The 15,988-nt window shown below is 42.7% G+C and overlaps 1 protein-coding gene across 1 annotated transcript in view; it reads left to right on the plus strand.

Moving 5' to 3' along the window:
• PCCB (propionyl-CoA carboxylase subunit beta) overlaps positions 1-15,381 on the plus strand; it is a 98,815-nt gene extending 83,434 nt beyond the window's left edge. The window contains exons 11-15 of the mRNA XM_047782988.1: positions 11,717-11,824; positions 12,042-12,142; positions 12,530-12,628; positions 13,548-13,647; positions 15,058-15,381. Of these exons, the coding sequence (XP_047638944.1) occupies positions 11,717-11,824; positions 12,042-12,142; positions 12,530-12,628; positions 13,548-13,647; positions 15,058-15,179 (530 nt within the window). The 3' untranslated portion in view covers positions 15,180-15,381. The remainder of the gene's footprint in view (positions 1-11,716; positions 11,825-12,041; positions 12,143-12,529; positions 12,629-13,547; positions 13,648-15,057) is intronic.
• The last annotated feature ends 607 nt before the right edge of the window (positions 15,382-15,988 follow it).

Here is a 15,988-nt window from a genome sequence, read left to right on the forward strand (position 1 = left end):
GGATTAGAGGCATCTGTGTGCCTGAGAGGTCTTTAGGTAGCCTGTTTACTGAGGGGTGGGGCTGTGATCCCACCTGGGTTGTTGTTTGCCCTGGGGCTTCTCAGTGCTGACTGATGGGTGGGGCCAGATTTTCCCAAAATGGCCACCTTCAGAGAAAGGCAGCTGCTGAATAATCCCGAGAGCTTTGCCTTCAATGTCCCTTCCTCACAACAAGCCACATTCACCTCTGTTTTCCCAGGATGTCCTCCAAGAACTTCAGTCAGGTTTGACCCAGATTCCTATGGAGCCCTCGCTCTGCCCTGGGACCCAGTGCACATGAAAGTCCGTGTGTGCCTTTTAAGAATGGGGTCTCCATTTCCCCCAGTCCTGTGGAGCTCCTGTGCACAAGCCCCACTGCCCTTCAATGCCAGATGCTCCAGGGGCTCTTTCTCCCAGTGCCAGATCCCAGCATGTGAGGGTTTGATGTGTGTCTCAGAACTCTCACTCCTGTAGGTGAGTCTCTGTGAACCAGTTAGTTTCCAGCCTGTGGAACTTCCTACCTGGGAGGTATAGGGTTGCTTATATTGCAAAATCGCCCCTCCTATCTCTTGATGTGGCCTCTTCTTTTTCTTCTGAAGTATGGTATCTTTTTTAAAGTTTCCAGTCCATTTGGGCTCAGCCTTTAGTTGTGAATTTTGTTGTTTTTGGGAGAGAAGTTGAGCTCCAGTCCTTCTATTCTGCCATCTTAATCCAGAAGTCTAGTATTCTTTCATTTCAACCTGGTGGGCTACCTTAATCATTGTTCCTCAGCTTTTATTTATCTGGAAATGTCTTATTTTTCCCCTCATTTTTGAAGGACATTTTGCTAAGTATAGAGTTGTGCTTGAGTTTTATTCTTTCAGCACTTTATTTTTTTATTTAAAATTTTTTTATTGAAGTATAGTTGCTGTATAATATGACATAAGTTACGGGTGTAAAATATAGTGATTCAAAAAATTTAAAGATTATATTTCATTTATAGTTATTATAAAATAATGGCTATATTCTCCACGATGTACAGTATATCTTTGTATCTTATTTTTTTTATATTACTCAATGAATTTATTATATTTATAATTGTATAATGATATAACATTTCCATCCCAAATCGCCAGCATGCCCCCACCCCCCAACCTCTCTTCTTTGGAAACAATAAGTTTTTCAAAGTTTGTGAGTCAGGATCTGTTCTGTAAAGAAGTTAATTGTGTCCTTTTTTCAGATTCCATGTGTAAGAGAGAGCATTTGATCTCATTGTCTGATTGACTTCACTTAGCATGATAATTTCTAGGTCCACCCATGTTGCTAAAAATGCTGTTATTTCGTTCGTTTTAGTGGCTGAGTAATATTCCATTGTGTGTATGGACCACATCTTCTTGATCCACTCCTCTGTCGATGAACATTTAGGTTGTTTCCCTGTCTTGGCTATTGCAAATAGTGCTGCAGTGAACATTGGAGTACATTTGTCTTTTCGAGTTGTGGTTTTCTCTGGATAGATGCCTAGGAGTGGGATTGCTAGATCAAATGGTAGTTCTATGTTTAGTTTTCTGAGGAACCTCCATACTGTTTTCCAGAGTGGTTGCACCAATTTTTAATCCCACCAACAGTGTAATGGGTTTTCTTTTTCTCAACACCCTCTCCAGAACTTATTTGTAGACTTTTGGATGATGGCCATTCTGGCTGGTGTAAGGTGGTACCTTATAGTGGTTTTGATTTACATTTCTCTAATAATGAGTGATGCTGAACATCTTTTCATGTGTTTTTTGGCCATTCGTTTGTCTTTGGAGAATTGACTGTTTAGATCTTCTGCCCATTTTTGATTTTTTTTTTATATTGAGCTGTAGGAGGTGTTTGTATATTTTGGAGATGAATCCTTTGTCAGGTGCTTCATTTGCAAGTATTTTTCTCCCATTCTGTGGGATTTGTATCTTATTTTATATATAACTAGCCATTTGTACCTCTTGCTCTCCTACCCCTACCCTGCCCTTCTCCATTCTTCCCATTATATTCCATGAATAAGTGATGAGATACAATATTTGTCTTTCTCTGACTTATTTCACTTATCATAGTGCCCTTCAAATCCATCCATGTTGCTGCAAAAGGCACAGTTTCATTCTTTTTATGGCTGAGTAGTGTTCCATTGTATTCAAATATCAAATCTTTATCCATTCATCTTTTGATGGACACTTAGGTTGTTTTCATATCTTGGCAATTGGAAATGATGCTGCAATGAACATTGGAGTACAAGTATCTTTTTTTGCATGTATCTTTTAAAATTAGTGTTTTTGTTTTTTTTTTTTTCCCCTGATATATATCCAGCAATGGAATTACTGGGGCAGAAGAACTGAATGAATAAATATTTTTCCAAAGAAGAAATGCACATGGCCAACAGGCACACAAAAAGATGCTCAACATTGCCACCTGTCAGGGAAATACAAATCAAAACCTCAGTGAAATATTACTTCACACCTGGCAGAAAGACTTTCATCAAAAAGAACACAAATAGCAAATGTTGGTGAGGATATGGAGAAAATGGATCCCTCATACACTGTTCATGGGAATGTAAATTGACACAATCACCATGGAAAACTGTATGGAGGTTTCTCAAAAAATTAAAAGTAGAACTAAGATTAGAAAAACTGTCAGCACTTTAAATATTTATCCCATTGTCTTCTGGCCTCCATAGTTTCTGTTAAGAAATCAATAGGTCATCTTATTGAAGATCTTTGTGATGTGTCACTTCTCTCTTGCTACTTTTAAGATTCTGTCTTTTTCTTTTGATAATTTGAATATAATGTGTCTCAGTGTGGGTGTGTATGTGTTTATCCTTATAGTTTCTGGGATTTGTAGCTTCACATCTTATCCCAAATTTGAGAAGTTTTTGGATATTCTTTCTTCAGATAATCTCTCTGTCGCTCCCTCACCCCCTTTCTTCCTTCTGGTATTGCCATGCTATATATGCAGATGATGCTACGATGATATCCATAGGTTCTTAAGTCTCTATTCACTTCATTTTTTTCTTTTCTTTCTGCTCCTCAGACTGGGTAATTTAAGTTTTCTTATTTTCAAGTTTCCTGATCCTTCTTCCTGTCTGTTCAGTCTGTTGTTGAACCCCTGTAGTAAATTTTCCTTTTCAACTATTGTACGTCTCAGCCCTAGAATTTGTTTGGTTCCTTTTTATCTTCTCTATCTCTTATTGATAATCTCATTTTGTTTATACATTGTTGTCCTGATTTTTAGTTCTTCATGGTTTCCTTTACCTCTTTGAGCATATTTAAGACAGTTGTTTTATTAAAGTTTTTGTTTAGTAAGATCATTGTCTGGGTTTCCTCAGAGATGGGTTCTTTTAATATATTTTGTTCATTTGAATGGCTGTACTTTACTCTTTGTATGCTTTGTTATTTTTTGCTGAAAACTGAATATTTAAATATCACAATGTGGTGATTCTGGAAATCATATTATCTTTTTGCAGAGTTTTTGTTTTTGATTGTTGCATGATGTATAGTCCATTTGTCCAGTGACTTTTCCCCACTATTTTTGCAGAGGCTATATTCCTTGTTGTATTTGTTAGCTTGTGTCCAGCTAGTATTTTGACAGAGATTACCTTGAACACCAGGTGCTAAAACAGACAGATAAGAAAACACCTGGAGTTCCCATCGTGGCGCAATGGTTAACGAATCCCACTAGGAACCATGAGGTTGTGGGTTCGGTCCCTGCCCTTGCTCAGTGGGTTAAAGATCTGGCGTTGCCGTGAGCTGTGGTGTAGGTCACAGACGCAGCTCAGATCCCGCGTTGCTGTGGCTGTGGCGTAGGCCAGTGGCTACAGCTCCGATATGACCCCTAGCCTGGGAACCTCCATATGCCACGGGAGAGGCCCAAGAAATAGCAAAAAGACAAAAAAAAAAAAAAAAAAGCAAGCACCTTCTGGTCTTTGCAAATTGGGTCTGTACTGAAGCTCTCCTTCAATACTTATCCAGACTTAAATTGAGTTTAGAGATTAGCTCAAGGTTAAAGCCTAAGATCTTCTCAAGTCTTTTGTTTTGTAATGTTATATTTTCATTTTCATTCATCTCAAGGTGTTTTCTAATTTCCTTTCTCAGGTCCTTTCTGAGCATGCATCTGACTCTAGGCATACCTGTCTTTCTGAAGTCCTTTGGGAGTTCTCATCGTGGCTCAGAGGTTAATGAATCTGACTAGCATCCTTGAGGCCTCAGGTTCAATCCCTGGCTTTGCTCAGTGGGTTAAGGATCTGGTGTCGCCATGAGCTATGGTGTAGGTTGCAGACACGGCTCAGATCCTGCCTTGCCATGGCTGTGGTGCAGGCCAGCAGCTACAGCCCTGATTAGACCCCTCGCCTCAGAACCTCCATGTCTCACAGGAGTGGCACTAAAAAGCAGAAAAAAAAAAACGAAGTCTTTGTATACACAGGTGCTCTTGAGTGCTGTAATTTCCCCTCCAAACCCCCTCACTCCCTATTTTTTTCTTCTCAGGGCTTAGGTGATCTTAACCATGATCTTTTGCCCCAGATGTCTGTAGGTGGTTCTTTTGCCTTACAGCGTTTTTGAGCAATGCCTGCCACTTTTCTTGCATGGGTGAGTTCTGATTTTGGTGAAGAGATGAAAGCTTTGTATTTGTCTTTCATGTAATTCCCAGACAAGTTATAACAGACCTACATGTTGTTTGTGACTGAGGTCTGCTTTGCTTCCTATAGAACCAGAAACGATGGAAGACAAGTGTAATTCAAAACACTACAAAGCTTTTCTACAGTTTCTAAGTTGCCTTTTCCTGATTTCAGCTTTTACTTAATTGTTGCAACTTTTGCCTGTTCCCGATTTTTGACAAAGTTGGTTCTGACAGTTTCTGCTTGTGTTTTGATGTTTCTGTTTGAGGATGGGTTCTTGGAGCTAGCTGCCTGTTCCACCGTTTTGTCGTTTAGAAGTAGTGTTTAAAGTTAGGGATTTACAGATACTGAAAGTGCATATTTTGTTCCTACAGTAACTTCTCAGCTGTTCATGTGTCTCTTTAGTGCCTCCTCTTTGCTGTGTCTGTCCCTGACATGGACCTCTCATGATTTCCTGTGTCTGCTCAAAAATATTTCTTGTTCCTCGACTATAATTGCAGCTTCTGGCACCTTCCAGCATGGGTGCACTTTCACAGGCATCACCCTCCCCCTTTTTTGGCTGCACTATGTGGACGTTCCCAGGCTGGGGATCAAAACCCATGCCACAATAGTAACCCTGACCACTGCTGTGACAACGCCAGATCTTTGTTGCTACATAAGGGAACTCCCAAGTTCCCTTTTTAAGACACTGCTTGGCTCATTCTGGAAACTTACAAATACCTAGAATGTGCATCCCAGGTGCCCGCCCCAGCCCTGGCTAGAATCTAAATACTTGGCTGTATTCTGTTTCCTCGGCTTCCCTTTTTCTTTCTTTCTTTCTTTTTTTTTTTGTCTTTTTGCTATTTCTTTGGGCCACGCCCGCGGCATATGGAGGTTCCCAGGCTAGGGGTTGAATCGGAGCTGTAGCCACCGGCCTATGCCAGAGCCATAGCAACGCGGGATCCGAGCCGCGTCTGCAACCTACACCACAGCTTACGGTAACGCCTGATCGTTAACCCACTGAGCAAGGGCAGGGACCGAACCCGCAACCTCATGGTTCCTAGTCGGATTCGTTAACCACTGCGCCACGACGGGAACTCCTTCCCTTTTTCTTGACTTGGCAATTTTTTGCGATGTTTAGGGAGTGTCTAAAAGGCAGCTTCAGAGTCTCAGGAGCCTTCTGTTCTGATTCTCATTTCTTCCTTGTAGGAATTAGCTGGGGGCAGTCACCCTACAGGCCTAGGATTGGGGCCTAAGATGATGAGGCTGAGTCCTGGACCTGGGACCCACTCTTGGCTGCTCAGGGCCACGGTTTTGTATTTCCAACTGTTCACTTCTGCAGTGATTTTATCTTATTTTCATTGTCATTGCTCATATTTTTCTTCATTTTGATTTTTATTCTACCCTCTTTGTACTTTTTGCAGTTTCTTCATTTAGAATTGTCTTCATCCCAGGACTCATCACTCACTTTCTTTTACAAAAATTTTTTTATTGTAGTTGGTTTGTAATGTTCTGTCAACTTCTGCTGTACAGCAAAGTGACCTGGTAATACATATATGTACATTTCTTTTCTCATATTCTCTTCCATCATCTTCTATCACAAGTGATGGATATAGTTCCCTGTGCTGTACAGCAGGATCTCATTGCTTACCCATTCTAAATGTAATAGTTTGCGTCTGCTGACCCCAAACTCTAAGTTCATCCCACTCCCTCCCACCTCTCCCTTGGCATCCACGAGTCTGTTCTGCATGCCCATGAGTCTGTTTCTGTTTTGTAGAATAAGTTCATCTGTGCCATATTTTAGATTTCATGTGTAAGTGATATCATATGGTATTTGTCCTTCTCTTTTTGACTAACTTCACTTAGTATGTTAATCTATAGTTGGATCCACGTTGCTGCTAATAGCATTATTTCATTCTTCTTATGGTTGAGTGGTATTTCATTGTGCATATGTACCATATCTTCTTAATCCATTTGTCTGTCGATGGACATTTAGGTTGTTTCCATGTCTTGGCTATTGTGAATAGTGCTGCAATGAACATAGGGGTGTATGTATCTTTCTCAATGAAAGTTTTGTCCGGATATATGCTCAGGAGTGAGATTGCTGGGTCATAGGGTAGTTCTATATTTAGTTTTCTGAGGAACCTCCATACTGTTTTTCTATAGTGGCTGTACCAGTTTATATTTCTATCAACAGTGTAGGAGGGTTCCCTTTTCTCCATACCCTCTCCAGCATTTGTTATTTGTGGTCTTATTAATGATGGACATTGTGACTGGTGTAAGGTGGTACCTCATTGTAGTTTTGATTTGCATTTCTCTAATAACTAGAGATGTTGAGCAGTTTTTCATGGGCCTGTTGGCCGTCTGTTTGTTTTATTTGGGAGAAATGGATTGGGTTTGTTTTCTTCTGTTGAGTTGTATGAGTTCGTGTATTTTGGAAATTAATCCTTTGTTGGGTGTATCACTTCCAACTATTCTCTCCCATTCCATATGTTGTCTTTGTTTGTTTGTTTTAGTTGTTTGCTGTGCAAAGGCTTGTAATTTCAATTAGGTCCCATTGGTTTATTTTTGTTTTTATATCTACTGCTTTGGGAGACTGACCTAAGATAGCATTTGTACGGTTGATGTCAAAGAATGTTTTGCCTCTGTTCTCTTCTAGGAGTTTGATGGTGTCTTGTCTTACATTTAAGTCTTTAAGCCATTTTGAGTTTATTTTTGTGCATCGTATGAGGATGTGTTCCAGTTTCATTGATTTGCATGTGGCTCTCCCGTTTTCCCAGCACCACTTGCTGAAGAGACTCTTTTCCCCAATTTATATTCTTGCCTCCTTTGTTGAAGATTAATGGATAGTAGGTGTCAGGGTTTATTTCTGGGCTCGCTGTTCCATTGGTCTGTATGTCTGTTTTTGTACCTGTACCACACTGTCTTGATTACTGGAGCTTTGTAATATTGTCTGGAGTCTAGGAGAGTTATGCCTTCTGCTTGGTTTTTGTTCCTCAGGATTGCTTTGGCAATTCTGAATCTTTTATGCTTCCATATACATTTTTGGATTGCTTCAGTTCTATGAAAAATGTCATGGGTAATTTGATAGAGATTGTATTGAATGTGTAGATTGCTTTGGGTAGTATGACCATTTTAACGATACTAATTTTTCCAACCCAGGACCATGGAATATCTTTCCATTTCTTTGAATCCTCTTTAATTTCCTTGATTAATGTTTTATAGTTCTCAGCATATTAGTCTTTTACCTCCTTGGTCAGGTTTATTCCCAGGTATTTAATTTTTGGGGGTGCAATTTTAAAAGGTATTGTATTTTTATATTCCTTTTCTAATATTTCATTGCTAGTAAACAGAAATGCCACCAATTTCTGACTGTTAATCTTGTATCCTGCTGCTTTCCTGAATTCATTGATCAGTTCGAGTAGTTTGTGTGTGGAGTCCTTAGGGTTTTCTTTATCTAGTATCATGTTATCTGCATAGAGTGACAATTTTGCTGCTTCTCTTTCAATTTGGATACCTTTTATTTCTTTTGTTGGTCTGACTGCTGTGGCTAGGCTTCCAGTGCTATGTTGTATAAAAGTGGTGAGAATGGGCATCCTTGTCTTGTTCCATATTTTAGTGAGGAGTCTTTCAGCTTTTCCCTGTTGAGTATTATATTGGCTGTAGGTTTGTCATAAATTGCTTATTATGTTAAGATATACCCACTTTGGTATACCCACTTTGGTAAGAGTTTTTATCATGAATGCCTATTGGATTTTGTCCAATGCTTTTTCCGCATCTATTGATATGATCATGTGGTTTTTGACTTTTTGTTAATGTGGTATGTGACACTGATTGATTTGCATATGTTGAACCATCCTTGTGAACTTGGGATGAATCCCACTTGGTCATGGTGTACGATCTTTTTTATGTGTTACTGGGTTCAACTGGCTAAAATGTTGGGAATTTTTGCGTACATTCTTTATTTCAGGTCTTTAACATAGATTTGAATAGAGAGAGAGGGGAGATATATAAAACATTTTTCTCTTATTGTGTTGTCATTTACACACAATAAAATGCACAGCTTTTTCTGAGCTCATTTGGATGGGTTTTGTAAACTTGACAGTTTATACAACCTTGTAATCACCATTCAAAATAAGATACAGGACATTTCTGTCATCTCAGATAATGCATTTTGCAAGAAGGAAGTTTTATCTCTTATTATTATTTTTTGAATTTTTTAAAGTTGTTGATTCTGGAGTTCCTGTTGTGGCTCAGTGGGTTATGAACCTGACTAGTATCCATGAAGATGGGAGTTTGATCCCTGGCCTTACTCAGTGGGTTAAGGATCTGGCATTGCTGTGAGCTGTGGTGTAGACTGGTAGCTGCTTCTCCATTTTGACCCCTAGCCTGGGAACTTCCATATGGTGCAGGTACAGCCCTAAAAAAAATATATATGTATATATATATATATATATTCTTGTTTTGAGTCTTTTTCAGGTATGTGCATTTAAAAATACTTTTTTTCATGGTCCATGACATGTTTATTCCTTTAATTTTTGGTGTCTCTTTGACTCACATTATTTAAAAAGATTGGTAATGTCCCATTTAGCAGTGTTTTTACTTCTGCTTAGAGCTTTTTGTGTCCTATTCAAGAAGTTTTTTGCCAACTACAAGGTTTAAAGATAGTCCTGTATTATCTTATTGAACATTGTAGGTTATGTGAAGGTCTGTTAATTTTTGTGTGTACATCATAGAGTGAAACAAGAGTCTACTTCCATTTTTTTTCCCATGTGGATATTTAGTTGTTCCTTCACCATTTGTTAAAGAGACTTGTTGCCACATTGAATTACTTTGGTGCCTGGTCTAAAATCAGTTGTATGCATCCAGTTCTTCACAGTCTATCCTGTCTCATTGTTTTTGCTTATCTTTGTACCTTTGCATACTACCTTGTTTACTCTAGCTTTATACTTCTTGGTGATTCCCTACCAGGGGCAATTTCAGTATCCTGGGAACATTTGGTTGTGTTGGAAATAGTTTTGGTTGTCCCAGTGGAGATGAGGGGTGGAGGGGTGCTCCTGGCATCTAGTGAGTAGAGGCCAGAGATGCTGCTGCATATCCTACACGCAGAAGTCAAACCTCCACAACAAGGATTTGTCCTCTCTAAAAAAGAGAAAGCCTCCTTTGAGAGTCTTCAAGTGAATTTTCTGATTTTGCCCCCCACTCCCCTTTTAGTACTGTTTTGACTATTCAGTCTTTTTTTTTTTTTTTTTGTCTTTCTAGGGCTGCACCCATGGCATATGGAGGTTCCCAGGCCAGGGGTCAAATTGGAGCTACAGCTGCCAGCCTGCACCACAGCCACAGCAATGCTGAATCCTTAACCCACTGAGCAAGGCCAGGAATCAAACCCGCAACCTCATGGTTCCCAGTTGGATTCATTTCTGCAGCGCCACGATGGGAACTCTTATTCTTTTTTGGGTGAATTTTAGCATCTGCTTATCAGTTTCTACCAAAGAATTTCCTGTGATTTTGATAGGAATTTCTTGAAAATATGGATTTGCCAGTATGCCAGCCATTAAACTTAAAATCTAAAATAATTTAAATAGGAGAAATAATTAAGATTAAATACAAGTAGAAACCTAGTCTCTCATGTTTACCAGTCATATTCCAAGTACTCAGTATCCACATGTGAGTAGTGGCTACTGTGCTGACAAATAGCTAGAGAACATTGCCATCATCATAGAAAGTTCTTTTGGACAGCACTGGTATAGATTAACCTGGGGATTTATTCTTCTAATCCATGAGTATATACGTTTTTTTATAGATGCTTTTTTTGTTGTTGTTGTTGCCTTGCCTGCAGCATGCAGAAGTTCCTGTGCCAGGGTTTGAACCCACACCACTGCAGTAACCGGAGCCACTGTACTGATAATGCTGGATCCTTAACCTCTGTGCCACAAGGGAACTCCTGTAGAAACTCTTAGTCAGCTAGTGGAAGTTCCATTGTTCTCCTAGTTTACTGCTAGTTTTTAATTATGAATGTTTTCTCAGCTCTTTCTATTTTTTGAGATGACCATACAGTTTTTCTCCTTTAATAATTTTACTACTTTTGGGAGTTCCCGTCATGGCTTAGTGGTTAACGAACCCTACTAGGAACCATGAGGTTGCCAGTTCGATTCCTGGCCTCGCTCAGTGGGTTGAGGATCCGGCATTGCCATGAACTGTGGTATAGGTTGCAGACGTGGCTCAGATCCCGCGTTGCTGTGGCTCTGGTGTAGGCTGGCGGCTGTAGCTCCAATTAGACCCCTAGCCTGGGAACCTCCATATGCCGGGGGTGCGGCCCTAAGAGGACGAAAGACAACAAAAAAATTTTTACTACTTTTCATACGTTAGATCAACTCTGAATTCTTAGTTAAACTGTTCTTGGTCATGATGCGGCAATGTTTTGATATATTGCTGTATTTGACTTGGTAATATCTTAGCACTTTTTGCATAAATGTTTATGAGGGATTTTGGTCTGCATTTTCTTGTAATGTCCTTATCTTGTTTTGGTACGAGGGTAATGCTAGCCTCATAGAATACTGTGAACACTGTTCTAGGAGAGGGTGTTTGCTAGTAACTGGGCTCTTATTTTGTGCCATTTTATGGGCAGCATCTCCTTTGATCTTTTTAACTGTGGTAGGAGGGAGTGACATCCCTACTTTTCAGGTAGAGAATTGTGGCTCAGAAAGTAATTCTCCAACATGTAGCTGTAATGGGTGGAGCCAGAATCTGATTCCAGGCCTCAGGGACTGTCTAACCACACACCTCCCACTCCTGGCTCCAGAGGCGAGGCAGGCTGTGCATCAGGGGAGCAGCCCTTCAATTGTAAGACAGAGACTGCTGCCTACATTGCGAGAGACCCCAGGCCCTGAGGGCTGAGGCCACTCTGGGCCAGTTGGTGGTGGTTTCTTCTGTCTCCTCTGTTTTTTCCTGAGTGTGTGGATCCCTTATTGTTCTCTGAGGAGGAATCTTGGGTACCTCTGCAGAAATCAGCTCTGAATGGTTGCTGAGGGCATATTCCCAGGGTGGGGGGGAACTGGGAATTGCCCAGAGACTCAGCATGGATGGTCTTTGTCTTTCTAGGATGCTTGGATATTAATTCATCTGTGAAAGGGGCTCGTTTTGTCCGATTCTGTGATGCATTTAACATTCCACTCATCACTTTCGTTGATGTCCCTGGCTTTTTGCCTGGTAAGTCATTGACAGAGGTGGGCCCAGGAGAGATGGTTTTCCCCAGCGAGGCTCCCACTTTCTTTGGAGATCTTGCAGAATTGCCCCAGGATTTGTGACTTCTCCATATTCTGGGTGTCTGGAAGCTGGGGAGAGGGGAAGACCTCACGGCTGCGAGTGGCAGGCAGACCTCGTGAGGACTTTGGTGGGTAGTCAGTACCTCTTCCTTGTGACCTAGGCACAGCGCAGGAATACGGGGGCATCATCCGGCATGGCGCCAAGCTGCTCTATGCGTTCGCCGAGGCAACTGTGCCCAAAATCACAGTCATCACCAGGAAGGTGAGGAACTCAGGCCGCAGGCCGAGGCCGCTCACTCCCAGCACCAGCACCGTGGTTGGAGGTCTGGCTGGGAGTTTCAGCAGGGCTTGCTCCCCTTAAAAAGCTGTCCTGACAGCATCTCTAGCCTTGTGGACATGCCCTGCAGAGATGTCAATGGGCATCTTGGGACTGAAAGCCACAGTGGGAAAAAGCCAGGAGGATCAATGAATGTACCTGTGAAAGGCCTGTGTGCGGTGCCCTTGTTGCTCCTCATGGACCTGGGCCTTCAGGAGCTCAAGAGGGCAGTTCTTGCTTTTTGTCCTCATTTCACTTGGCTTCCTGGGGTCTTATAGGGATGTGATCTGCTTGACTCAGGCTCTTAACATTTAGCATTTGGGACTGTTCTAGGCCTATGGTGGAGCCTATGATGTCATGAGCTCCAAGCACCTTTGTGGTGACACCAACTACGCCTGGCCCACAGCAGAGATTGCCGTCATGGGAGCAAAGGTGAGCCCTCTAGCTTTCCCTTTCCCGGGTCCAGGGAAATGTTGGAGAGGGGCCAGGGCCCCTGGGATCAACTTCAGGGAGTTCGGGTCTAGACCCTGGCACGCCCTACTCTGGGCCAAGGACAGCTTGCCTCCTGTCTCACGCTCTCTCAGGCACGTGCTGGCATCTTTGTGCCCAGGTGGGAGGGGCTGTGAGATGTAAGAAGGAGGAGAGGGGAGGGTTTCCTGGTGGCTCAGTGGTTTGAGGATCCATTGTTCTCACTGCTGTGGCGTAGGTTTGATCCCTGGTCCAGGAACTTTCACATGCCATGGGTGTGGCCAAAAAAAAAGGAATGGCTGAGTCAGCTGAACTAGCCTTTGGGTGGACTGGATGTTTCCCCCAACCCATCCCATCTCCCAGCGAGGGCCCCAGAGCTCCTGCTTTTTATTAGCCTGTAGAGGCTGGACTCTAGTCCTTACCCTGGTGACTCTTGGGAACTGTTGCTTATCCTACTCCCTCCTCCTTTCCTGCTTCAAAATAGCTGTTGAGGTTGAACCAGGTAACTCCGGGGCACCTGGAGGTGGGCACTTCACTCCACTTTTTTTTTTTTTTTTGCTTTTTCTAGGGCCTCACAAATGGCATATGAAGGTTCCCAGGTTAGGGGTCAAATTGGAGCTGCAGCTGCCAGCCTGCGCCACAGGAATGCTGTGAGATCCCAGCTGCATCTGCGGCCTACACCACAGCTCACAGCAGTACAAGATCCTTAACCCACTCACTGGGGCCAGGTATTGAACCCACGTCCTCATGGATACCAGTTGGGTTCATTTCCACTGAGCCACGACGGGAACTCCTCCCAGATACTTTGATTTACCAAGACAAATGAGGGAGGCCTGCCCCAGTTGGGGCCTCCAGGGACATTCACTGACTCCTCTCGTGACAGGGTGCCGTGGAGATCATCTTCAAAGGGCACGAGAATGTGGAGGCCGCGCAGGCAGAGTACATTGAGAAGTTTGCCAACCCTTTTCCTGCAGCTGTGAGAGGTAGGGGCTGTGGTGGGGAGGGGGGCTCTGTTCATTTGTTGGATCACTTGCTTCTTATTTCACTCTAGAAAGTCTGCCTTTGCCCTTCCAGTTGAATCTGGTGACTGGAGAGGGTGGACTAATCCCTGGGCAGTCATCACTTAAGGACAAAGGAGTCTGTGCAGGCTGCTTTGTAACCAGGATCAAAACAGCACTGCTGAAATGGCTAAATTTCTTAGTGTTGTTCTAGTCACCTCGTGGGAATTCCCTGGTGGAGCAGCGGGTTAAGGAGCCAGCATTGTCACTGCTGTGGCACAGGTTCAGTCCTTGCTCTGGGAACTTCTGCATGCCGTGGGCACAGCTTATAAATTTTTTTTAGCCCCAAAACAAAGTGACTTGAAACTGTCACCTTTTTTTGCTTTCCTTTTTCCCTCATGGTTCTGAGGGTCAGCATTTTGGTCTGAGCTGAGCTGGGTGGTTCTTCTGCTGGTTTTTTTCTGGGATCAGTCATGCAGCTGTGTTATCTGGTGGCCTGACTGGGGCTGGATAGTCCAGGATGGCCTCACTCACATGGCTGGTGCTGGCTCTCGGCTGGGCTCTCTCTCCACATGATTCTTATTTGTAGGGAGGCTGGTCCACACTGCTCTATGTGGTGTCCTGAGGGCAGCAAGAGGGTGAGAGGGGAAACTGCAGGCTGCCTTGAGGCTAGGTTTGGAAGTTGCAGTGTTACTTTTGCCACATTCTATTGGCCAAGGCAAGTTCCAAGGCCAGGTGAAGAAGTACAGTCCACCTCTTGATGGGAGGAGGAGCAAAGTGACATCACAGAGGGAGTTACGAACAGGGTGGGAGGAATTGTTGTTGTGATCTTTAAAAAATAAAAGTGCATTTTCCTAATTTTTTTTCATACTGAAATCGTCTTATGTGTGTGTGTGAGTGTGATATTTTCCTTTTCTTTTTATTTATTTATTTATTTATTTTTTGCTATTTCTTGGGCCGCTTCTGTAGCATATGGAGGTTCCCAGGCTAGGGGTCTAATCGGAGCCATAGCCACCACCCTACGCCAGAGCCACAGCAACGTGGGTTCCGAGCCGCGTCTGCAACCTACACCACAGCTCACGGCAACGCTGGATCGTTAACCCACTGAGCAAGGGCAGGGACCGAACCCGCAACCTCATGGTTCCTAGTCAGATTCGTTAACCACTGTGCCACAACGGGAACTCCGATATTTTCCTTTTCTTGCCGAAGTTGCTAGACCAGAAGTTTGGAACCCGTCAGAGGAGGCCTCCTGGGGTCAAGGACATTTTTAGGACCTCTGGCGGGCCCTCTTCACCCTGTTGGTTCTTGAAGGTGGTGCCCAGACTGAGCACAAGATTGGGGGGTGGCAGCATCTGGGGATACAGATGATCTACTTCCTTTTCTGTGCTTCACCAGGGTTTGTGGATGACATCATCCAGCCTTCCTCTACCCGGGCCCGAATCTGCTGTGACCTGGATGTCTTGGCCAGCAAGAAGGTACAGCGCCCTTGGAGGAAACATGCAAATATTCCCTTGTAAATGAATCAAGAGAAGATAAACCAGGAGCTGATTATTGCCGAGCCAGTCGCACCTGTCCATATGCCTTGTGCAGTCATGAAACCTGGGAATCTAAGTTTTAATAATAACTTGAAATGGCCAAGTTTAATAAGTTCTAGAAGGATTTCATTTGTGCCTTAATGTAAAATTATTTGCTTTATTAAAAACCCAAACTCAAATGATATTTTTGGACCATAAATCTCATTTTTTTGGTGGTAGAAATCTAAAAAATCAAAACTAGAAAGAAAACACGTTTTTGTGTCTTGTTTCCCTTTTTTTCCCCAGCAATTAATTTTTTTTTCCTGTAAAGGTGAGATAATAAGCTTTTAAGGCAAAGAACTTAATCTGCTTAGGCTTCAGTTTTTTGCTTTTAAATAATATTTATTTATTTTTTTGGTCTTTTTGCTATTTCTTGGACCGCTCTCGCGGCATACGGAGATTCCCAGGCTAGGGGTTGAATCGGAGCTGTAGCCACCGGCCTATGCCAGAGCCACAGCAACGCGGGGTCTGAGCCGCGTCTGCAACCTACACCACAGCTCACGGCAACGCCGGATCCTTAACCCACTGAGCAAGGCCAGGGATCGAACCCACAACCTCATGGTTTCTAGTTGGATTCGTTAACCACTGTACCACGACGGGAACTCCTAAATAATATTTAAATGATACACCCTATCCTTTAAATTCCTTCAGGAATTATTGAGGATTAAAGGAGATGTTTGTAATTGGGTGTGTGTCTGCCAGAATAGATGCTCAGTAAGGTATAGTACCCTATATTAACTTCTTTCCGGAAG

The sequence above is a fragment of the Phacochoerus africanus genome, chromosome 1 (genome assembly GCF_016906955.1).
Source record: "Phacochoerus africanus isolate WHEZ1 chromosome 1, ROS_Pafr_v1, whole genome shotgun sequence".
NCBI lineage: Eukaryota > Metazoa > Chordata > Mammalia > Artiodactyla > Suidae > Phacochoerus > Phacochoerus africanus.